At 38.9% G+C, this 26,353-nt stretch overlaps 1 protein-coding gene across 1 annotated transcript in view; it reads left to right on the plus strand.

Annotated features, from left to right (window-relative positions):
* The window catches only part of LOC308621650 (MOB-like protein phocein), a 40,957-nt gene that overhangs the window by 3,502 nt on the left and 11,102 nt on the right, over window positions 1-26,353 (plus strand). Inside the window, exons 1-3 of the mRNA XM_081242325.1 lie at window positions 10,552-10,679; window positions 14,127-14,189; window positions 23,891-23,991. Of these exons, the coding sequence (XP_081098451.1) occupies window positions 10,620-10,679; window positions 14,127-14,189; window positions 23,891-23,991 (224 nt within the window). The 5' untranslated portion in view covers window positions 10,552-10,619. Of the gene's footprint in view, window positions 10,680-14,126; window positions 14,190-23,890; window positions 23,992-26,353 lie in introns of the transcript that reaches the window.

Genomic DNA, 26,353 nt, shown 5'->3' on the forward strand with positions numbered 1-26,353 from the left:
AGGTACTATTCATGTCTTGCAGATAAGTAAGGTGGGGCACAAGGGGTTAAGTAATAACCAGGGACACTGTAGGAAGTGGCAAAGCCAGTATTTGGATATAAGTAGTCCACATTCAGATGCTGTCTAAAACTTCATCCTTTATGGCCTCTGCTACTTTGTCAGCCAATTCTAAGTACTTAATACACATTTTAGTCCTGGTGATAATGACTAGGGAAAAGGGGAGGGGTTATCTAAAATTGGCAATTGGTAGGTATCTAGTATACAATTTATTATTGAGTTTAACGAATAGGAAACTGACAGAACTGGATAAATAGCTTGATTTAGCTATAGCAGCCATGGAGAATTAAGATTTGAACCCAAACAATCCTACAACAAAGTTGATTACCAACCCCTAAACATGACTGCCTTTCAGCTACCAGCTCTTTCTGCCTTGCAGTCAAATTTGTTGCCTAGTTTTGGTTGCTTATAAGCTAGTCTATGATCATGTCTTTTAAAAGTTGTGTTCCATATTTTTCTTGTGGAATCAAAGTCTAGATGAAATTTTAAGTGACATGGAATAATCTCAACTTTTGGTCACGTCCCCATCAGTAAAGTATTACGTATGTGTATTTACATTAATGTATGTGTTAGTGCCATTTGGTATATAAGGCTTTCGTCATATTTGGGTAAAAAGATTAGAAATTCTTGGTCTTCCCTGGTGGCACAGTGGTTAAGAATCTGCCTGCCTTCCTTAAAAACTAAAAATACAATTACCATATGACCCAGCAATCCCACTACCGGGCATATACCCAGAGAAAACCATAATTCAAAAAAGAGACATGCACCCCAATATTCATTGCAGCACTATTTACAATAGTTACAATAGCCAGGTCATGGAAGCAACTTAAATGCCCATCGACAGATGAATGGATAAAGAAGATGTATGTATATACAACAGAATATTAGTCATAAAAAGGAACAAAATTGGGTCATTTGTAGAGATGTGGATGGACCTAGAGACTGTCATACAGAGTGAAATAACTCAAAAACAAATATCGTGTATTAACGCATATATGTGGAATCTAGAAAAATGGTACAGATCAACTGGTCTGCAAGGCAGAAATAGAGACACAGATGTACAGAACAAACGTATGGACACCAAGGGGGGAAAGTGGGGGTGGGGGATGGGATGAATTGGGAGATTGGGATTGACATATGTACACTAATATGTATAAAATAGATAAATAATAAGAACCTGTATAAAAAATTTTTTTAAGTTAGAAAAAAATAATAATCAACCTGCCAGTGTAGGGGACACAGGTTCAAGCCCTGGTCCAGGAAGATCCCACATGCCACAGAGCAACTAAGCCTGTGCGCCACAACTACTGAGCCTGCGTGCCATAATTACCGAAGCCCGCACGCCTAGAGTCCGTGCTCCACAATGAGAAGCCACTGCAATGAGAAGCCCGCGCACCACAACGAAGAGTAGCCCCCGCCCACCACAACCAGAGAAGAGCCCATGTGAAGCAATGAAGACCCAACGCAGCCATAAATAAATAAATAAATAAAAAGAATCTCTTTTTACAGAACCCAAGTGGCTCATCAATTTCCTGCTGTGCCCCAGGCACAGCTAATGTGCTTTGAAGGTCATAACCTTGTAAGCACAGATTTCCCTCTGATTTACCAATGACAAAACTGACGGAGGGGAAGAGGAAACTTGTTCAAGGCCATGTAGCTCGTAAATTGCAATTAGAAATCCAGTCAAAGTCTACGGCTTCCCCATTATTACTGATTTTTTTTTTCCCAAGACCCAAGCTAATAAGTTTTGAGATCTAAGACGAGTTTCCAAACCTTGGTTCATCCTTCGAATTACCTGCTATACTTAAAATTTCAGGGCTCCTTCCATAACCTACTAAACCAGAAGGATGGGAGAATTCTTTTTGTACCACGGAAATTGTCCTCGTCTAGCAGAACTGCTAAAGAAATAACTTTAGATTGTGAGATTATATTGGGAATTAATAGGGAAAAGAATTTTGGCATGAGAAATTTGGGCCAAAAATATGGGTATTGGGGGTGTGGACCCATGTGTTTTAGAAAAGCATGTTGGGACTTCCCTGGTGGCTCAGTGGTTAAGAATCCACCTGCCAATGCAGGGAACACGGGTTCGATCCCTGGTCCGGGAAGATCTCACATGCCGTGGAGCAACTAAGCCCGTGAGCCACAACTACTGAGCCTGCGCTCTAGAGGCTGCGTGCCACAACTACTGAGTCCATGTGCCACAACTACCAAAGCCCACATGACTAGAGCCCATGCTCTGCAACAAGAGAAGCCACCGCAATGAGAATCCCACACACTGCAACGAAGAGCAGCCCCCCCTCGCCACAACCAGAGAAAGCCTGGGCGCAGCAATGAAGACCCAATGCAGCCAAAAATAAATTAAAAAAAAAAAGCATGTTGTCATTTACCTTTTGTTCAACAGGAAAATATCAATTGTAAGGAGAACGGTAAAACAGGTAAAATTCTGACTGGAGTTTTCATAACATTACCATTTTTGACCTCTTGCTAGGCACTGTTCTAGGCACTTAACATATAATATTGCTTACCTGTGTAATCATAGCAACTCTGTGAGGCAGATGTTCTTTGCCTCATAGGTGAAGGATGCAGAGAGAGGTAGAGTAACTTGCTCAAGGTGACATATATATTAAGTCATAGGCTGGAATTGAACTCAGGTTTGTCTGACTTCAAAGTCTGCCTTCCACAATTCTATACAAAAACAAATGAAAAATTGAGAATAAAATTAAAGTTACCAGGGAGCTATTCTGTTGTGAAAGTATTACCATTATCAAGATAATGATTTTTCCCCTCTATTGCTCCAGAAACTGTATGGTTTACAAAATTTCTTATTTTTAAAAATTGGGATTACAAATTTTTTTTTCATTTTTATTGTGGTAAGAACACTTAGCATGAGATATACCTTAACAGATTTTTAAGTGTACTGCACAATGTTGTACAGTAGATCTCTAGAACTTTTGCATCTTACTTAACTGAAACTTTATGCCTGTTGATTAGCAACTCCCCATTTCCCCCTCCCCCTAGTCCCTGGCAACCACCATTCTACTCTCTGCTTATATGAGTTTGACTATTTTAGATACTTCATAAAAGTGGAATGCAGTATTTTGTCCTTCTATGATTGGCATATTTGACTTAATGTCCTCAAGGTTCATTCCATGTTGTCAAATGTTGCAGAACTGCCTTCTTCTTTAAGGCTGAATAATATTCCAATGTATGTATATACTACATTTTCTCTATTCATTCATCCAGCAGATGGACATTTAGGCTTCCACATCTTGGCTGTTGTAAATAGTGCTACAGTTAACATGGAAGTGCTAATATCTCTTTGAGATTCTGATTTCAATTCTTTTAGATAAATACTCAGAAGTGGGATTCCTGAATAGAAGTCGGGTAGTTCTATTTTTAACTTTTTGAGGATCCTCTACACTGTTTCCCGTAGTGGCCACACCATTCCGCTTTCCCACCAACATGGATCATAAGGTTTTATATAATAGAGGTGTGAACTTGTCACATTTGTTTCCTAATTTGATGTGCAGTTTTGTTTCTAGCTAGTCAAATCTCATTCTTCTAGTACATTTTTTCTTTTGGAAATATAAGTAATTAATTGATCCATAATTTTAATATATAGTATATGTGTCTGACTTTTTTTTTAACCAATGATTATCTTGTCTCAACTTTATTGGATTATCCATTCTTCCCCACCACCACTGCCCTGCCCCCAAATTTGAAATGTCACCTTTATCATACATTAAAGTTTTAAATAAACATATTCCTGGATTTTAGAGTCTGTTTCATTGATCTCTCTTTTCCATCACAGTGTTTTCAATATAAACTATTATATTTAAGTTTGATATCTGATACAGCAATTTACTCTCAACAATACTTACCTAGCTGTGAGTATTTTTAAGCTTCTCAGCAAGGACTGCCAGATTGTTCTCTAGCATGATACTAAGACATGCCTCATCTAGAAAGCTAATTGCTATTTTCTCTGCACCCACACAAAAATGGAGCTTTGAGCTTTTTATTTATTTATGTGAAGACTATTTAAATGTTTTCTTTACCCTTAAGCAATCTGTATGGGAGAGCTCATTAAAACCTAGGCTCTGGATCCCGTGTTGCTTACATACTAGTTAAGTGACATTTGACAAATCATCTAACCCCTCTTAGTTTAAGAATTAACTGTAGGGCTTCCCTGGTGGCGCAGTGGTTCGGAGTCTGCCTGCCAATGCAGGGGACACGGGTTCGAGCCCTGGTCTGGGAAGATCCCACATGCCGCGGAGCAACTAAGCCCGTGTGCCACAACTACTGAGCCTGTGCGTCTGGAGCCTGTGCTCCGCAACAGGAGAGGCCGTGACAGTGAGAGGCCCGCACACCGCGATGAAGAGTGGCCCCCGCTCGCCGCAACTGGAGAAAGCCCTCGCACAGAAACGAAGACTCAACACAGCCAAAAATAAATAAATAAATTTAAAAAAAAAAGAATTAACTGTAAAAGGAGGGTACAAGATGTCCCTTAACATTTTGAGTCAAGCCTGTTATTTTTTTTCCTTAAACTTTAATTTTTTTTAAACTAGATAATATGTATGTAAGACTCCTTCCCATCTCTGTGCCCTAGCCACTAAGTTCCATTCCTGGAAGCACTAGTGCTACAGTTTATATTCTTCCTGTCAGGGGTGTTTTATGTATACATATGTATATGTGTGTGTATAAACATATGTATCTTGTGCATATGAAGTATATATATATATATTCATTTTCCTTTTAAAAAATAAAATATTCCATACACACCATTTGGCACCTTGGGTTTTTTTGTATTAACAATTTGTCTTTGGAATTAATCTATAAAGTACATAAAAGTTTCATTCTCTTTATAGCTGTATGATGTTTCATTATTTGGATGAACCAAAATTTATTTAAGCATTTCCTACTGATGGACATTTAAATTCTAAACTTATGCTATTAGAAACACTTCTGCAATAAATAAAATTTCTGCATAAATTTCATATCTGTAAGATAAATTGCTAGGCACATAATTGCTATGTCAAAGGGTATGTGGACTCGAATCATATATGTGTATACACACACACACACACACACACACACACACACAACCCCTTCAAGTTGCCCTTCACAGAAGTTTTATCAATTAATAGTCCTACCAGCAATGTATGAGACTGCTGATTTCTCCCCACTCTCAATAATACAGGATGTTATAAAGTTTATGTTTTGTCAAACTGATCATTTTAATTTATCATGATGGATGATGGTGAGGATCTCATGTGTTTAAGAGCCATCCCTATTTCCTTTACTGTTAACTGACAGTCCCTATTGACTGTTAATATCTTCTGCTCATTTTTCTACTGGGTGACTGGCCTTTTATGATTTGATATCTTTATCTGTCAGGGGAATTGTTTCTTTTTGACAAAATTTTTTCCTCCAGTTTATCAATTTGGCTTTGATTTTGTTTATGCTGTGAATTTGCAGGAAGTCATTTTGGTATAGTTGAATAAATAATTGTTTTCCACTATAGCTTCTGGTTATTATTTCAAACTCTGAAAAGTCTTCTCCGATATAAGTTTCTTCCATTGGTTTCTTTAGGTATTTTTATAGTTTTTGGTTTTATAGTTTATGGGTTTTTTTTTTCAATCTTGGCTTATATGGAGATTTTCCTGTTATAAGAGATAAGGAATAGATCCAACACCTCTTTCTTCTTACAGATTAAGCCTAGTTCTTTAAGACATGTTAAAATTTAGCCAAACTCTTACAAAATGCTCTTTCAGTCTCATTTAGCCTGCAGACTTGACTTGGAAAAAACATCAATGGGTACTTACTTATCTGGCTTGTCATTTCAAAAGGTCGGTTTATTATAGTATTTTTAAGTAATTCATTGTTTTTGGAACATGTGTCAGGCACTGTCTTAGGCACTGGAGATACAGGGATGAATAAAATGGGGGAGGCAAAAGTAAACAACTAAAGTAATAGCATAATTTTAGATAGTGATTGCTGTCATCTAGAAAATAAAGGTAGGGACTTCCCTGGTGGTCCAGTGGCTAAGACTCTGAGCTACCAATGCAGGGGTCCAGGTTCAATCCCTGGGCAGGGAACTAGATCCCACATGCCACAACTAAGAGTTCGCATGCTGCAACTAAAGATCCTGCACACGGCAACTAAGACCCAGCGCAGCCAAATAAATGCATAAGTATTAAGAAAAAAAAAGAGAAAATAAAGGTAGAAAATGCCGTTAACTTCATGAATGACATGAGGTCCCCTGTTAAAAAGAGGAAATGATAATAGTCTGTTGTGGCTTGTCTCTTCTCCTCACATCTTCCTGAAAATTCAGGAACTACTGTATTAGTTATCTATTGCTGCATAACAAATCACCCCAAACTTAGTGGCTTAAAACAACAATGAACATCTCACACAGTATCTGTACGTCGGAAATTTGGGAGCAGCTTATTTGGGTGGTCCTAGTTTGGGGTCTTTCATGAGGCTGCCATCATCCAAAGGCTTGACTGGAGCTGGAAGTTACACTTCCAAGATGGTCACTTATGCTGGCAAGTCGATGCTTGCTTTTGGTGGGAGCTTCAGTTCCACACCATGCAGATCCCTCATAGGCTACTTGAGGGTCCTCACACATGACAGCTTTCTCACCCAGGGCAGGTGAGCTAAGAGAGCAAGGCAGAAGCCACAATGTCTTTTATCACCTAACATCAGGAGTCACACAACATCATTTTCACAGAATCTATTGGTTAAACAGGTCAGCCCTACTCAGCGTGAGAGAGAACCACACAAAGGTGTAAATACCAAGAGATAATAATCACTGGGGGCCATCTTGGTAGCTGGCTACCACAATCACTAATTGGTCAAATATTCTAGAGAGAAAAACGAAGTGCAGTGGGAGTTCAGTCTCTCACTCATTTGTAGTCAAAGTTGTCTAAGTTTGAACTTTATAAATTAAAAAAATTTTGTCTATAACAATTTTTATAAAGAGAAATTAATTTTCAAATAATACGTTGAAAATGTATAAAGCTACATATACAACTAATTTGTTCAGCTATGAACATACATCTCCATACTTCACTGCTGCTTCACCTTTACTTGGTCCACAATGAAATCTCCTGCAACTCCACAGATAAATGCTACTTTATGGCACATTTCAACTACTTCATGCATCATTCACTGCATCAGCTTTGCTCTTAGGCTGGCTTCCTTCAAGCCAAGATGGTTGGTGCAGCCTCAGATTTAACAAGGTTCAGTGGCAGAAAAAAGGGACCAACTCTTTTAGTATCTCGTCAAGATTAAGAAAACCCTTCCCTAAAATGCTCCATCAGATATCTTTTCATATCTCTTCAGGCTAAAATGGAGTCACATGCTCACCCTTTAACTAAACATTGGCTTAGGCCAATGAGGATTTATCCCGCAGCTAGAGATGGGTTTACCTTTCTCTGCTCAAATTCGGAGAGATGGATACTGAGCAAGATCAAAGTCTGTTTGCAAAGAACATGAGTGAACGGGTATGGATAGCAAGTAGGCAACCATCAGGGGCTGCTTAACACTTAAGACATGTTGCTTTGTAGTATAGTAATTTACATATCCTCCTTTCCCATTCATTTTTAAGCTTTTTGAGGATAGATTATACATCTTATTCATGTTTCTCAGCACTTGCTCAGTGCCTTACACACAATGGGCATTCACTATTTTACTTGGATTTTAAAACTCCCCAAAGAGATGGTTTTGAACTTACTTATGATTCTTTGGATTTACAAAATATTTTCTTCTAAAACTTTAAGAGACTTCCAGGAGTCTTTACTTTTATACTTTCATACTCTATGAGGCAGAAGGAATGAACAGCTGTGCACTAGTTTCATTACCAAAAAAAAAAAAAACCCCAAAAAACACAACCCTTTTATCTGATATTGTTCAAAGTCTTACAGTCAACAAGCAAGAGAATTTAGATTTCTTGAATCTCAGTCCAAAGTTATTTTCATTTGTCCATATTGCCTTTAAAAAGACTATTTCTGGGCTTCCCTGGTGGCGCAGTGGTTGAGAATCTGCCTGCCGATGCAGGGGACACAGGTTCGGGCCCCGGTCCAGGAAGATCCCACATGCTGCGGAGCGGCTGGGCCCGTGAGCTACGGCCGCTGAGGCTGCGTGTCCGGAGCCTGTGCTCCGCAACGGGAGAGGCCACAACAGTGAGAGGCCCCCGTACCAAAAAAAAAAAAAAAAAGACTACTTCTTCTTTAACCAAAATAGTCAAGTAACCCATTATTACATGTAACTGTTACGGTACTGATCATGCTTTTTCTTCTTCTTCTTCTTCCCCCATCCCCTAAATTACTTGTGGTTATAAAACTGTTTTTGCTTGGAGGTCATAATCTGCAGACTGATAGAGAAACTAAAATGTGAAGGTTATGAGCTAGAAACATTTCAACCATAAAGAAAAAGGTTCTTCCTGTGAACAAGGCCAGAATTGACATCACAATGTAACTTGATTAGACTTTTCAAAGAGATGAATACGTATTTTGTTCCTTAATTTAACACCTACTTATTCACTTTTTTTGTTCTTTTCAGATGGGCTGAAACAGTATTCCTTAAGTATTACTAAATCTGGACTTAAGAGAACATTAAGACGAGCCCCTTCAACTATAGGTAACTGATATTTACAGCTCGGGGACTACCACACAATCTAGGAAATTTTAACTGAATCCTTGGAGTAAATGAGGCGAGGTTGTCCACAGACCTAAGACTCTGCTCTCTACAGACCCACCCTTATCTCTCTTAGGGAGGCAATATTTAGGTGCCGCTTGCCTTAGATTCTCACTGTATTTAGTAAGAGAATTGGTGATTTGCACGGCTGTCTCCATTGCTAGACTCTAGGCAACTTATGGTTAAGGATGCCGCCTTTTCATACTTTTACCTCAGTGCCAAACACGTACTGGGGCTTAATAAATACTTGTTGAATGAATAAATTTTTTGCTGTCTATGAGATAGTGATGGAATTGTCCTTGCTCTTGAAAAGTTACCAGTCTCGGGGCTTCCCTGGTGGCGCAGTGGTTAAGAATCCTTCTGCCAATGCTGGGGACACAGGTTTGAGCCCTGGTCCGGGAAGATCCCACATGCCGCAGAGCAACTAAGCCCGTGCGCCACAACTACTGAGCCTGCGCTCTAGAGCCTGCGAGCCACACCTACTGAAGCCCGAGTGCCTAAAGCCCGTGCTCCGCAACAAGAGAAGCCACCGCAATGAGAAGCCCGCGCACCACAACAAAGAGTAGCCTCTGCTCGCTGCAACTAGAGAAAGACCGCGCACAGCAATGAAGACCAAATGCAGACCCCCCCCCCAAAAAAAGTTACCAGTCTCTACATCTTCCCGATAGAAAGAATCTTACTCAAAGGCAAACAAACTTCCCGTTGTTAAATGCTTTTGAACAAAATTCCAAGTCATGAGTTATTCAGCTTTGCACTCACTCATTTTAACCAACCTCTCCTCCACTCCTCCCTTCCATCTTTGGAGCCTCTGCTACACCTCTCAGCATTCTCAATACACCTTTATGTGTACTTGATGGGATACCTGATGTTTTCCCCTCTTGGAAATCACCCTACTGTATATACACTGTTTACTCTTTTAACTATCTTCGCATCTGGTAACCTATGGCCTCCCTCATCCCAGATCAAAGATTTAAGGTTTCCAAGCAGGAACAAAAAAAGAGTTTGCCAATGCTACTGTGATTTCATGACTTAAGAGAACACTTAAAACTTGCAACAAAGGAAATCTGAAATCCTGTAAGATGCACAACTCCCACTGTCTATCGAGGGGCATTCATTTTCTCCTCCTGCTTCTGACTTGCAAAATTTACAAGCTAATTTTGTTTGCTTGACACACAATACCAGATGTCCACTCTACCTCAGATAATTGGCATCTGGGTCTCTCATCTACACAAACTTGTTACTGAAAAGCCCTTGGTTTTGAAGTTAGTGGATAGCGGAAATATCATTTCACACTCTAAGCCCAAGTCTGATTTGAAATTGGGTCGATTTCATGCAGGGTTTGTGGAATTCTCCCAGACTGCTGGCCTGTTTCCCACTTTGCACGCCTAGGCAGATTTCGGGACAGAATTACGCTTTTCTAGGTATTTGCTTGCACAAGGGTTTACTGAAACGGTCGCCATTGTGCAAGCTCTGTCCTTCCAACGTTAACCAACGTTAAAGTTAAGCCCAAGGAGATGCACCAACGCGTTACGCCGAACTTGCACATTCCCGCAGAGGCTCTCTGCGCTGGCCTGCGAACTCCCTCGTATCCACTCCCGGCCTCCGCGGCAGGGTCTCTCCCTCCCGCCACATTGCCGCCAGTGAGTCTTCGAGCGTTCCTTCTCCAGTCCCCCTCCCTCCGCCCGCCGGCCCTTTCCCAGCCTCCTCGGGTTCCTCCCAACCTTCCCCGCTCAGGCTGCGGCTGCGCCGTCAGCCGTCGCCCCTCCCCCTCTCCCGGACCGAGAGCGCCGCTCCACCCCGCCCCCCGCGCAGGCAGCCGTCCCCTACATCCGGGTACCGACTTCAGCCGCCCAGACTCTGGCACTATGGTCATGGCGGAGGGGACGGCAGTGCTGAGGCGGAACAGGCCGGGCACCAAGGCTCAGGTACTATCTCTGCACCTCTGGTGGAGGGGAGAGGGGACTCTTGGTGCCGAGCTGCGCCGTACCTGGAAGGTGGATGCCTCTGCGAGGAGGTTGGGCCGGGGCGACAGGCGGGCGGGCAGGGGCACTGGTGCCCGGCCTGCTCTTCCGGAGCCTCAGCCCCTCGGTTTGGCCGAGACGGCGGCGGCCCGCGAGGCCTGCGGAGCTCCGACTGGACGGTGGGCGTGAGGGGCGCGTGGGGGCCTCCGAGGCCCGGGGCTGGGAGCCTGTCAGCAGTGACTGCTTGTTCTCGCTTCTGCCCTGATCCCCAGTGACCAGCTTCGGGGAGGGGCGCGGCCGGCCGGGTGGAGACCCCCGGGGTTCCGTGAGGGTCGGGGCTGCCAGGGTGGGAGGGGTGTAAACAACAGCCTACCTCGTCCTACCTGGCCTGTGACGTGCCCGACTTCTGCCATCCAGCTTGTCTAGACGGATCCGGGAGTCGATAATTTACTTTATCCTCCTCCTCCTGCTGTTTGCCTTTGACCACTTCTCTCCGTAGCTGTTCTCTGGTCCAGCAAGTTTTCATCATCAGGCTGGGACTTGTTAGATGCCATTCCTTGTGAATTTCCTTGTTACTATATGTGAAGCATAGGGAATGAACTTATTATAATTTTATCACCTTTTAGTAGGGCAGTACTTGGGGTGAATTGGTGCTTGTTTCAGTATTGATTCTTGGGATTTGCCAAAGACGGGATGCTTCACATTCTTAAAAAAATCAAATAGACCTCATCTGATTAATCTGCCAGGTAAAATGCCTTGCGATTGAGTACAGACTCCAAAATCGGAAGAGATGTGTTAAAAATGTAATTTTAAAGAATAAGAGACGGAGGGGGAGGAAACCAGAAACAACCATAGAGCTATGACAGTATGCCAGAGAATACATTTTAATATCTTGCACAGAATTTTGGAAAGGGAGTTCTTTCAAAGGGAACTTTTAGATCCAGACAGCTTCCTAGATGCATGTTACAGAAAAGGAAACTGAAGCCCAGAGATTAGACTGCATTTGCTCAAGGTTGCAGTCTCCAGATTCGATTCTTAGTTCATTAGTGACCTTTTCTTTTTAACAAGTTGCTTCTAGTACTGAATTTTAGAGTTTAGTTGGGAAACCTTTTTTAATAGAGTCACATGTGTCATTTCTACTGGCAATTTTGTGGTCATACTACTTGGAATTTATATATTATTTATGCTTTTACTGTTTCTAAAGTTTCTTTCTTTATAAATGATCTTTTCTCAGATACCTTTAATTCTTTTTCTGTGGCAGCACTATTTCTGATTCTTTTAAGTGATCAACTTTTATGTTTTTAAATTCAGAAATGGACTTTTGTACTCACATTCTGAGAATCATCCATTTTTACTTATTCAAAAGTTCTTAATTTTGAAAGGTTAGAGAATCATAGATTTTAACTCAATATTGTAACACACCTGTTTGTTGTGTTATGAGTAAGTCACCTATAAGAAAACTCCTTTGCTTTTTTTCCAGATTGTCATAGATCAAGGTTAAATAAAATGTATTAGAAAAGGTTAAGATTTAAAAAAAAAAAAGGACTACTTAAGCAGCATTCTGTCATATCCCTTGTCTACCACACTGATTTCCTTCAGTGAAAGGGATCTATTCTAAAATGATTTATTTAGAACTATAATAGAGTAGGTAGAGTATCTTCCTCCTCTTTTTTTTTTAATTGGTTAGATTGGGTTATAAGCACAAAGTTGGTTTTCAGTAAACGTTTAACTGAATTAGATGAGAATGTTCATTAGGCTGGATTTTTGGCTCCTTTTTTAAAAAAAATATTTATTTGTTTATTTATTTGGTTGTGCCAGGTGTTAGTTGTGGCAGGCAAGCTCCTTAGTTGCGGCTCGCTGGCTCCTTAGTTGTGGCATGTGAATTCTTATTACAGCATGCATGTGGGATCTAGTTTCCTGACCAGGGATTGAACCCAGGCCCCCTGCACTGGGAGCACGGAGTCTTAACCAGTGTGCCACCAGGGAAGTCCCTTGGCTCCTCTTTTAAGTGTTTAAAGTATATCACAGTTATGATGAGGCAAAGCATTTAATTTCCAATTAACTTTTTTACATCTTTTCTGTGTACCACTATATGTGTTTTCTAATATTTTAAAAACAAAATATTCTACAAACTATCTTTTCTTTTTTTTTTAAACGAAAAAATAAGCAAAGCGTATTGATAGAAACATTTTTCACTACAAATCAGAAAGGAAGAATTTAAAAACTACTCTCTGGTGATATGTAGATGATGTCTAGGAAAAGACATCCTAGAACAATTTCCAGAAAGTTGTTTTTATTTCTTGACATTTTAAAATAAAGTTCATTTTCATTCAGATAAGGCAACTATTTAAAAAAAGATATGAAATGCTTAAGACACTTAAAAAGGTATACCATACCCATCACTTACTCTCAGAACTAGGACATTACTAATATAGTTAAATCCCTCTGTATCACATTCTTCTGTCTTCTGCCCACTCCCAGCCAGTAATGGTGATTATCATTCCTTTTTCTTCCTTTATACTTTTATTATATATGCATTATATTCATAAGTATGTTTTGCACTTTCTTAAACTTTTATTCATGTGGTATCATGCACTGTATTCTGCAGTTTGCTCCAATTTTTGCTCATGGCCTTTGGAGACTTAATCCATGTCGATCGATACAGGGTTATGGATTGTTGGTTTACTACTACCTTTTCTCAGACATTTACTGAGTACCTACAATGCGTTGGACATTGCGCACCTACAAGGGATATATTTCAGCAGTCAAATGGAAAGGTTCTTAACCACTTAGGGGAACGTCTATGAACTGAACTACGTATAGAAAAATTCAGAACCAGTACAAAGTGATCTGCAGAAATATTCCCTTTAAGAGAAGGTTGTTCTGTTTAGATGACTACTTTTTGATGGAGCTCATATTTTGATTTAGAAATTTAAAACACCATTTGGAATTGGAATTATAATTTATAATGTCTGTCTTAAATAATATTTATGGAGTAGTAACTACTACTAACTCTAGCTATTCTCTTTGGGTAAAAACTGATTCAGTTTTTTACTGCCTGGAGATTTTTTTTTTTTCAGTATAACATTTAGAAAAATATTTATCATAAACAAAAAAGTGATAGGCTTATCAATTAAGTAATACATGAAAGGTTTATGGGAGCCATATTTGAGGGATTTGTGACTGAAAAAAGTATAGCTTATAGTTCAATTAAATAAAATCTTGGTGTTCATTTAAAACATTGAATAAAATTCCTTTAACTTATTCACTAATAATCACATTGTTTACCGTATGAGGGCTTTTCTTCTCTGGTATAACTTCGGATCTTTATTAAGAGTTGAAGTTAATCATAATAGTATTGCATCTTCTTTGTGACTTTGTACGTACTTTAATCATGAAATTTTTTTATAGGATTTCTATAATTGGCCTGATGAATCCTTTGATGAAATGGACAGTACACTAGCTGTTCAGCAGGTAATAACAATAGTTACTTTTGCAACTCTAATAACCTAAGCATTTTATTTCCTTTGGCATAGTTAAATATTCCTGTAACTTTTAGCACAAACCAGAATCCATGGAATTAATGGGATACCTGTTTGAAACTTTTATCAAACCTCATTTTAAGATGGCACATTAGGGCTTTCCTGGTGGCACAGGGGTTAAGAATCTGCCTGCCAATGCAGGGGACACGGGTTCAAGCCCTGGTCCGGAAAGATCCCACATGCCACAGAGCAACTAATCCCTTGCGCCACAACTACTGAGCCTGCACTCTACAGCCCGTGAGCCACAACTACTGAAGCCCACATGCCTAGAGCCAGTGCCCCACAACACGAGAAGCCACTGCAATGAGAAGCCTACGCACTGCATCAAAGAGTAACCCCCGCTCACTGCAACCAGAGGAAGCCTGTGCACAGCAATGAAGACCCAACACAGCCATAAATAAATAAATAAATTTATTTTTAAAAAAAAAGAAGAATGTATTGTTCGATCAGCAAATATTTAATGGGCTAGCAAAGAGATAGGCCTTGTGGAGGATACAGAAATATAAACTTGGAGCTCTATGCCTGGAAATTGGCAAAAATTAAGAGGAAAAATGTGCACATATTTTCCCCTTTAAAAGTAGAGTTTTGTCCTGATACTTCGCTGAATTTGTTTATTAGTCCTAACAATTTTTTTGTGGAATCTTGGGTTTTCTACATATGGGATTATTTCATGTGCAAACAACTAAATTTACTTCTTTTCCAGTCTGGATGCCTTTTATTTCTTTTTCTTGCCTAATTGCTCTGGCTGGAATTTGCAGTAGTATTTTGAATAGACATGGCAACAACAGGCATCCTTATCTTGTGCCTGATCTTAGCAGAAAGCTTTCGGTCTTCCACGTTGAGTATGATGTTTGCTGTAGGTTTTTCATATTTGGCCTTTATTATGTTGAGTTAGTTTCTTCTTATTTCTGGTTTGTCGAGTGTTTTTATCATAAAAAGGTGTTGAATTTTGTCAAGTGCTTTTTCTGCACCAATTGAGATAATTGTGTATTTTTTTTCCTTCATTCTATTAACATGGTGTATTATATTGATCAATTTTTGTATGTTGAACCATCCTTGCATTCTAGGAATAAATCCCATTTGATCATGGTGTATAATTTTAATTTGCTGCTGAATTTGGTTTGCTAGGATTTTTGCATCAGTGATCATAAGGGATATTGGTTTCTAGTTTTATTAGAGTATCTTTGTCTGGCTTTGGTATTTTTTTTTTTTTTTTTTTTTTTTTTTTTTTTTGCGGTATGCGGGCCTCTCACTGTTGTGGCCTCTCCCGTTGCGGAGCACAGGCTCCGGATGCGCAGGCCCAGCGGCCATGGCTCACGGGCCCAGCCGCTCCGCGGCATATGGGATCCTCCCAGACCGGGGCACGAACCCGTATCCCCTGCATCGGCAGGCGGACTCTCAACCACTGCGCCACCAGGGAGGCCCTGGCTTTGGTATTAAGAATGCTGCTCTAGTGGAGTTAGGAAGTATGCCCTTCTCTTCAACTTTTCGGAAGAGTTTGAGAAGGATTGATGTTAGTTCTTTAAATATTTAGTAAAATTCACCAGTGAAGCCGTCAGGTCCAGGGCTTTTCTTTGGTTGCACAACATTGTGAATGCAAGTAAGCCACAGAACCATACACTTAAAAATGGTTAAAATGACTAACCTTTCCACATTGAATGGTTTTGGTACCCTTGTCAAAAATCATTGGACTGTATATGTGAGGGTTTATTTCTAGTTCCTCTATTCAGTTCCATTGGTTTATATGTGTATCCTTATGTCAATACCACACTGTTTTGTTGTTGTTGTTTTTTGGCCGCACAGCGTGGGGGAATCTTAGTTCCCCAAACCAGGAATTGAAACCGTGCCCCCTGCAGTGGAAGCTCAGAGTCCTAACCACTGGACCACCAGCGAATTCCCAGTACCACACTATATCGACTTCTATAGCTTTGTAGTAAGTCTTGAAATTGGTAGGCCTGCATCCTCCAACTTATGTTTTCTTCTTTTTTTTTTTTTTAATTTATTTATTTTTGGCTGCGTTGGGTCTTTGTTGTTGCGCGTGGGCTTTCTCTAGATGCGGTGAGTGGGGACTACTCTTCCTTGCAGTGCACAGGCTTCTCATTGCAGTGGCTTCTCTTCTTGCAGAGCACAGGCTCTAGGTGCACAGGCTTCGGTAGTTGTGGCTCCCTGGTTCTAGAGTGCAGGCTCAGTAGTTGTGGAGCACGGACTTAGTTGCTCCATGACATTTGGGATCTTCCCGGACCAGGGATTGAACCCTTGTCCCCTGCATTGGCAGGCCAATTCTCAACCACTGCGCCACCAGGGAAGCCCCCAACTATGTTTTCTTTTCAAGATTATTTTGGCTATTTGGTGCCCCTTGCAATTACATATAAATGTGAGAATCAGCTTTTCCATTTCTACAAAAAAGACTTGAAATTTTGATAGAGATTGCACAGAATCTGTAGATTGCTTTAGGTTATGCAAATTTTGAAGTTTTCAGTATGCAAGTATTTAATCTCCTGATTTAAACTTATTCCTAGGTATTTTATTCTTTCAGATACTGTTGTAGATGGAGTTGCTTTCTTTTTTTTCTAATTTTTATTATCTTTTTTTTTTTTTTGCGGTACACGGGCCTCTCACTGTTGTGGTCTCTCCCGTTGCGGAGCACAGGCTCCGGACGCGCAGGCCCAGTGGCCATGGCCCACGGGCCCAGCCGCTCCGCGGCATGCGGGATCCTCCCGGACCGGGGCACAAACCCGCGTCCCCTGCGTCGGCAGGTGGACTCTCAACCACTGCGCCACCAGGGAAGCCCTATTATCATTTTTTATTGAAGTAGAGTTGATTTACAATGTTTCAGGTGTACAGCGAGGTAATTTAGTTATATATAGATGTAGATATATCAATATATAGGAGTTCCTTTCTTAATTTTCTTTTTCAATTGTTCAGTGAAGGTGTATAGAAACAGAACTGATTTTTGTATTTTGATCTTGTATCCTGCTACTTCACTGAATTCATTTCTTAGCTTTATGAGCTTTCCTGTGGATTCTTTGGGATTTCTCTATATAGGATCATGTCATCTGTGCCTTTTACTCATTTATTTACTGTCTAATTGTTCTCGCTGGAATTTAAGTACAGTATTGAATAGCAGTGGTGAAAACAAGCATCCTTGTCTCATTTATGGCTTTTTTTGGGGGGGGGGGGCCGTGCTGTGTGGCTTGCAGGATCTTAGTTCCCCGACCAAGGATTGAACCCAGGCCATTGGCAGTGAAAGCACAGAGTCCTAACCATTGGACCATCAGAGAATTCCCTTATTTCTGATTTTAGAGGGAAACCTTTCAGTCTTTCACCATTGAGTATGAGTAACATCATACCTGTGGGTTTTTCAAAATGCCCTTCATCATATTGAGGAAGTTCTCTCATATACCTAGTTTTCTGTGTTTTTGTCGTGAAGGGTGTTGGATTTTGTCAGATGACTTTTCTGCATTAATTGAGATGCTTGTGTGTTTTTTCCTCTGTATATTAATGTAGTGTATTACATTGGTTATTTTTTTTTAATGTTGAACTACCTTTCATTCCTTGCAGCTTTCTTTTGATTCATGTTTGTATGGTATATATTTTTCTCCATCCTTTTACTTTTAGCCTACTTATATCATTATATTTGAAGTAAGTTTCTTATAAACAGTACAGTTGGGTCATATTTCTTTGTTCTTTCTGACAATCCTTGTCTTTTAACTGGTATATTTAGGCCATTTAATGTGAATATGGTTATTGATAGATATGTTTAGATTTAGAATTACCATTTTATTACTTGTTTTTAGTTTCCTCTTTTTTTTCTGTTTCCTTTTTCTGTCTTTTTAAGGGTTATTTGAGCATTTTTAGTATTTTAATTTATTCTAATTTTGATTGTATATCATATAGTTTTTTTGATGATTGCTCTAGAGATTACTAAGTTCATGCTTAACTTTTCAGTCTATTTAGAGTCAGTATTTTACTGCTTCAATTGAAATGTAGAAACTATCATCATTTGGACCATTTTACTCTCCTCCTTTATGCTTTAGTTATCTATATTACATCTACATACATTGAAAACCCCACCAGACAATATTATATTTTTTGCTTTCATCTGCCAAACATATTTTAAAGATCAAGAGAAGAATGGTCTAATATATGTTTATACCCAGATATTAATATAATTGCTGTTGCTCCTGATAGTCTAAGTTTCTTTCTGGTATTATTTTTTTCCTTCTAACTGAAGAACTTCTTTAGCAGTTCTTTTAGAGCCATCTGCTGACTAGGAATTCTCCTTAGCTTCCTTTTTTTTTAAAATTTAATTTTATTTATTTTTTTATACAGCAGCTTCTTATTAGTTATCTGTTTTATACATATTATTGTTATATGTCAATCCCAATCTCACAATTCATCCCACCACAATGACCCCACCTGCCACTTTCCCACCTTGGTGTCCATACGTTTGTTCTCTGCATCTGTGTCTCTGTTTCTGCCCTGCATACTGGTTCATCTGTACCATTTTTCTAGGTTCCACATATATGCGTTAATATACGACATTTGTTTTTCTCTTTCTGACTTACTTCACTCTGTATGACAGTCTCTAGATCCATCCACATCTCTACAAATGACCAAATTTCATTCCCTTTTATGGCTGAGTAATACTCCATTGTATATATGTACCACATCTTCTTTATCCATTCATCTGTTGATGGGCATTGAGGTTCCTTCCATGACCTAGCTATTGTAAATAGTGCTGCAATGAACATTGGGGTGCATGTGTCTTTGAATTATGGTTTTCTCTGGGTGCATGCCCAGTAGTGGGATTGTTGGATCATATGATAATTCTGTTTTTAGTTTTTTAAGGAACCTGCATACTGTTCTCCATAGTGGCTGTATCAATTTACATTCCCACCAGCAGTGCAAGAGGGTTCTCTTTTCTCCACACCCTCTGCAGCATTTATTGTTTGTCAATTTTCTAATGATGCCCATTCTAACTGGTGTGAGGTGATGCCTCATTGTAGTTTTGATTTGTATTTCTCTAATGATTAGTGATTTTGAGCAGCTTTTCATGTGCTTCTTGGCCATCTGTATGTCTTTTTTGGAGAAATGTCTATTTAGGTCTTCTGCCCATTTTTTGATTGGGTTGTTTGTTTTTTTAATGTTGAGGTGCATGAGCTGTTTATATATTTTGGAGATTAATCCTTTGTCCATTGATTCATTTGCAAATATTTCCCCCCTTCTGAGGGTTGTCTTTTTGTCTTGTTTGTAGTTTCCTTTGCTTTGCAAAAGCTTTCAAGTTTCATTAGCTTTCTTTTTTTTTTTTTTTTTTTTGTCTCATTTGTTTTTGTTTTTACTTCCATTACTCTAGGAGGTGGATCAAAAAAGATCTTGCTGTGATTTATGTCAGTGTTCTTCCTATGTTTTCCTCTAAGAGTTTTATAGTGTCCGGTCTTACATTTAGGTTTCTAATCCATTTTGATTTTATTTCTGTGTCTGGTGTTAGGGAGTGTTCTACTTTCATTCTTTTACATGTAGCCATCCAGTTTTCCCAGCACCACTTTTTTTTTTTTTTTTTGCGGTACGCGGGCCTCTCCTGTTGTGGAGCACAGGCTCTGAATGCGCAGGCTCAGCGGCCACGGCTCATGGGCCCAGCCGCTCTGCGGCATGTGGGATCTTCCCAGTCTGGGGCACGAACCCGTGTCCCCTGCTTCGGCAGGCGGACTCTCAACCACTGCGCCACCAGGGAAGCCCACCCCCTTTTTTTTTTTCACTTATTGAAGAGACTGTCTTTTCTCCATTGTATATCCTTGCCTCCTTTGTCATAGATTAGTTGACCGTAGGGGTGTGGGTTTATCTCTGGGCTTTCAATCCTGTTCCATTGATCTATATTTCTGTTTTTGTGCCAGTATCATATTGTCTTGATTGCTGTAGCTTTGTAGTATAGTCTGAAGTCACGGAGTCTGATACATCCAGCTTGGTTTTTTTCTCTCAAGACCACTTTGGCTATTTGGGATCTTTTGTGTCTCCATACCAATTTTAAGATTTTATGTTCTAGCTCTGTAAAAACTGCCACTGGTAATTTGATAGGGATTGCATTGAATCTGTAGATTGCTTTGTGTAGTATAGTCATTTTCACAATATTGATTCTTCCAATCCAAGAACATAGTATATCTCTTTGTCTGTTTGTGTCATCTTTGATTTCTTTCATCAGCGTCTTACAGTTTTCTGAGTACAGGTCTTTTACCTCCTTACGTAGGTTTATCCCTACATATTGTATTCTTTTTGTTGCAATGGTGAATGGGATTGTTGCCTTAATTTCTCTTTCTGATATTTCATTGTTAGTGTATAGGAATGTAAGAGATTTCTGTGCATTAATTTTGTATCCTGCAACTTTACCAAATTCATTGATTAGCTCTAGTAGTTTTCTGGTGGCATCTTTAGGATTCTCTATGTATAATATCATGTGATCAGCAAAGAGTGACAGTTTTATTTCTTCTTTCCCAGCTTGTATTTCTTTTATTTCTTTTTCTTCTCTGATTGCCATGGCTTGGACTTCAAAAACTGTGTTGAATAATAGTGGCAGGGGTGGACATCCTTGTCTTGTTCCTGATCTTAGAGGAAATGCTTTCAATTTTTCACCATTGAGAATGGCATTTGCTGTGGGTTTGTCATATATGGCCTTTATTATGTTGAGGTATGTTCACTCTATGCCCACTTTCTGAAGAGTTTTTATCATAAATGGGTGTTGAATTTTATCAAAAGCTTTTTCTGCATCTACTGAGATGATCATATGGTTTTTATTCTTCATGGTGTATCACAGTAATTGATTTACGTATATTGAAGAATCCTTGCATCCCTGGGATAAATCCCACTCATGGTGTATGATCATTTTTAAGTGTTGTTGGATTCTGTTTGCTAGTATTTAGTTGAGGATTTTTGCATCTATATTCATCAGTGATATTGGTCTGTAATTTTCTTTTTTTGTAGTATCTTTGTCTGGTTTTGGTATCAGGGTGATGGTGGCCTCATAGAATGAGTTTGGGAGTTTTCCTTCCTCTGCAATTTTTTGGAAGAGTTTGGGAAGGATGGGTGTTAGCTCTTTTCTAAATGTTTGATAGAGTTCACCTGTGAAGCCATCTGGTCCTGGACTTTTGTTTGTTGGCAGAGTTTTAAGCACAGTTTCAATTTCATTACTTGTGATTGGTCTGTTTATATTTTCTGTTTCTTCCTGGTTCAGTCTTGGAAGATTATACCTTTCTAAGAATTTGTCCATTCCTTCCAGGTTCTCCATTTTATTGGCATAGAGTTGCTTGTAGTAGTCTCTTAGGATGCTTTGTATTTCTATGGTGTCTGTTGTAACTTGTCCTTTTTCATTATTAATTTTATTGATTCGAGTCCTCTCCCTCTTTTTCTTGATGAGTCTTGCTAAAGGTTTATCAATTTTGTTTATCTTCTCAAAGAACCAGTTTTTAGTTTTATTGATCTTTGCTATTGTTTTCTTTGTTTCTATTTCATTTATTTCTACTCTGATCTTTGTGATTTCTTTCCTTCTACTAACTTTGGGTTTTGTTCTTCTTTCTCCAGTTGCTTTAGGTTTAAGTTTAGATTGTTTATTTGAGATTTTTCTTGTTTCTTGAGGTAGGCTTGTATAGCTATAAACTTCCCTCTTAGAACTGCTTTTGCTGCATCCCATAGGTTTTGGATCGTCGTGTTTTCGTTGTAATTTGTCTCTAGGTATTTTCTGATTTCCTCTTTGATTTCTTCAGTGATCTCTTGGTTATTTAGTAACATATTGTTTAGCCTCCATGTGTTGAGTTTTTTACGTTTTTTTCCCTGTAATTGATTTCTAATCTCATAGCGTTGTGGTCAGAAAAGATGCTTGATATGATTTCAGTTTTCTTAAATTTACCGAGGCTTGATTTGTGACTCAAGATGTGATCTGTCCTGGAGAATGTTCTGTGTGCACTTGAGAAGAAAATGTAATCTGCTGTTTTTGGATGGAATGTCCTATAAGTATCAGTTAAATCTGGTGCATTGTATCACTTAAAGCTTGTGTTTCCTTATTAATTTCCTGTTTGCATGATCTGTCCATTGGTGTAAGTGAGGTGTTAAAGTTCCCCACTATTATTGTTTTACTGTCAATTTCCTTTTTTATAGCTGTTAGCAGTTGCCTTATATATTGAGGTGCTCCTATGTTGGGTGCATATATGTTTATAACTGTTATATCTTCTTCTTCAGTTGATCCCTTGATCATTATGTAGTGTCCTTGTCTTTTGTAACATTCTTTATTTTGAAGTCTATTTTATGTTATATGAGTATTGCTATTGCAACTTTTTTTGATTTCTATTTGCATGGAATATCTTTTTCCATCCCTTCACTTTCAGTCTGTATGTGTCCCTAGGTCTGAAGTGGGTCTCTTGTAGACAGCCTATATATGGGTCTTGTTTTTTTTTTTTTTTTTTTTTTCTTTTTGCGGTATGCGGGCCTCTCACTGTTGTGGCCTCTCCCGTTGCGGAGCACAGGCTCCGGACGCGCAGGCTCAGCGGCCACGGCTCACGGGCCCAGCCGCTCCGCGGCATATGGGATCCTCCCAGACCGGGGCACGAACCCGTATCCCCTGCATCGGCAGGCGGACTCTCAACCACTGCGCCACCAGGGAGGCCCTGGGTCTTGTTTTTGTATCCATTCAACGAGCCTGTGTCTTTTGGTTGGAGCATATAATCCATTCATGTTTAAGGTAATTATCGATATGTATGTTCCTGTACCATTTTCTTAATTGTTATGGGTTTGTTTTTGTAGGTCCTTTTCTTCTCTTGCGCTTCCCACTTAGAGAAGTTCCATTAGTATTTGTTGTAGAGCTGGTTTGGTGGTGCTGAATTCTCTTAGCTTTTGCTTGTCTGTAAAGCTTTTCATTTCTCCATCGAATCTGAATGAGATCCTTGCTGGGTAGAGTAATCTTGGTTGTAGCTTCTTCCTTTTCATCACTTTAAATATATCATTTAAATACATGTAAGCTTCCGGATGGGGGGTACTGGTGGTGGGTAGAGTTGGTTGTTGCTCTGGTGGGCAGAGCTCAGTAAACCTCCATAGTTTTCTTTCATCTGAAAATATCTTTATCTTCATTCCTGAAGGGTATTTTTGCTAGATACAGAGGTTGACAGTTCTTTTCTTTCAGCACTTTAAACGTGTTTTGCCATTTCCTCCTGTCGTCTCTGTTTTCTGGTGAGAAAGCTGCACTCATTTGAATCCTTATTCTATAGGTCATGTGTCTCTTTTTTCGCTGGATTCATTACACACACACACACACACACACTCACCCCCAGTGGCTTCTTTAGCTTTAGTTTTTGTCAGTTTGATTACTTCTGGGCATGGATTTCTTTGGATTTTCTTGTTCGGTGTTTACTTTGCTTTTTCTTATTGTGGTAAAAAATATATAACATAAAATTTATCATTTTTGCCATTTTTAAGTGTATGATTCTGTGGCATTAAGTACATTCACATTGTTGTGCAACCATTACCACCTCTATCTCCAGAACTTTTTCATCTTCCCCAACTGAAACTCTGTACCCATTAAACAATAGTAAGTCTCATAAGATTTACCATGTAGTATATTTTAATTAACTGTAAAAAATTCTTTGTTTGTAGTATATTCAACAGAACATAAGAGCAGATTGTTCCAATATTGACAAAATTCTTGAACCACCTGAAGGCCAAGATGAAGGTGTATGGAAGTATGAACATTTAAGGTAGGTCTTTATTATGTATCAAAATAGTAGTAGTACTCCTAGTAGTAAAAAATAACCTTTAATATTAATGATGATTACGAATCATAAATTAAATTAGTTAACTACAGACCAAAAAGCAAAATTCTAAAGCTTTTATGTTTTCAAGTTATAAAGTTTTCAACATTGTTATTTTCTCATTGTTTTCTATATTTATGGATTTGGGCCTTATTATCTTTTTACATGGTTTTCCTTAATCACATCACTTAATCACAGATGCATTATTTCCATGTACCTACTCATTTCTACTACCTAGTACTTACCTACTTTATTTATCTCTAGAGGTCCTAGTCTAGACTTGGTAGCTGATGAGTTACCTGGTAACTAGTGTGAACTTCCAGTCTTTCGTTTGGTAAATGGAGATTAATTATAATCCTGAAGTAAGGAGTTTTAGAGCTTTTCATAATATCCTTTGAGTGAGAAAATTGATTTATAATGAATCATGAGTTAACTTTAGAAGCAGTTGTATTCTGAAGCTACTAGGTTATTTCTTGAAGTTATAAACTTTCCATTGTAAATGGGAGCTAGGATGAGTTGATACATTAAAAATAGAGGATGCTGCATGAGATATGTGTTCATCAGAGTTTGTTACTTTGAGTTGATTTTTAGATAATAAGGTGGGGTAGAGATATGACTTTTCCTGAATAAATTAGACCATATTTCCTGTGATGAGTGCCTCAATTTGTAGACAAGGTACTTTTTCTGTTGTTTTGTTTTGATGCTATAGGCTTGTCTAGATATTGTTAAGACAGTGTCTTGTCATAACCGTTCAGCAGTTTCAGGATGCTGAGACTTCTTTGTAATCTGCCATTTTCTTGGGCAAGTCAATTGACTACTTGATTGAGTTTTTTTTTTTTTAATACGTCTCGATGCATGATATTTGAAAGCATGAGTATGTAGATGTTATGCCATTCTTCTAAATATAGAGAACACTTTAGTATAATATATCCTCTGTCTTTTTTTAATCAGCTTTGAAAATAACTACTTCCTTACCTATGGGATTAATGATGAAAATAAGCAAGCATGTTTTTTTCACTGTAAGCATAATTCCTAAAAAGTGAGGATTCATTTTAATTTATAAGGTTTTTATTTCAGATCTAAGAAAAACCTTTTCCTCCCTGTTTAACTTAGACCATGAAATATGCATTATACAAAACTTGTAAAATCTTTCTTATTCATATTCCATTTGTCCTGGTGCTATTGTTACTACTTTTGGGATTTTTTGATATTAACCACTTTTTTTGTTTTGTATAATTTATGTATTATATATGACATATATATTCTTTTGTCTCTTTATTATAGTGTATACATTTTTTAAAATTTTTATTTATTTATTTTTTTTAATTTTTGGCTGCGTTGGGTCTTCATTGCTGCGCGCGGGCTTTCTCTAGTTACGGCGAGTGGGGGCTACTCTTCATTGCCGTGGGTGCTCATTGTGGTGGCTTCTCTTGTTGCAGAGCAAAGGATCTAGGTGCTCAGGCTTCAGTAGTTACAGCATGTGGGCTCAGTAGTTGTGGCTCACGGGCTTAGTTACTCCGCGGCATGTGGGATCTTCCTGGACCAGGGCTCGAACCTGTGTCCCCTGCATTGGCAGGCGGGTTCTTAACCACTGCACCACCAGGGAAGCCCATAGTGTATACATCTTTATAGTTGAGCAAGAAGAGTTTTAAAAGCAGCTTGATTTCTTTTTGCATGTGTTTAGTGTTACTGATTTGAGGCTTAATACTTGCTGTTACTGATTAATGCAGTTGATTATATTATGATGTTAATGGGAATTGAATCATGACCTCAGTCAAATCTCCCACTACTCCCTACTGAATATTTGTAATTAGGAAAAGATGCCCCTTCCTCTGAGCGGCTGCAATCCCATGCTAGTATGCATGGCTTAGTGACTAGAGTGTAGACTAGATTTCAGCTCTGGCTTGTCTTTTCAGCTGCATAACTATGTGTGTTAGTCCTATACTGAATTAACTTGAAGCTGTTAGGTTTGCACTGTTTGCCACAGATTGTACCTATAGCACTGACAAGTCAGTTAGCTTAATTTTCCTGTTGGCCATAAGTAGGTTGGACTAGATGAGAAACTTGTTTATCACCACTTGTCTTTATTACCACTTAGTAGAAAACAACTCAGAAGCACATAACATGCAACTTACAGATATGGGGCAGTAGAGGACTATGTGGTGATTCAGAAATAGTGTTATTTGTATAATCTAAGAACAGCATTATTATTAGGCATCTGGAAAGGAAGTACAGTTATAGACAACTGAAAATTTGACCCTTGTTTTTTAATTTGCTTTCTTCTATTTTAATGTATGTTATAAATAAA

This window comes from Mesoplodon bidens (genome assembly GCF_964165515.1).
Source record: "Mesoplodon bidens genome assembly, chromosome: 8".
In the NCBI taxonomy this organism is placed as follows: domain Eukaryota; kingdom Metazoa; phylum Chordata; class Mammalia; order Artiodactyla; family Ziphiidae; genus Mesoplodon; species Mesoplodon bidens.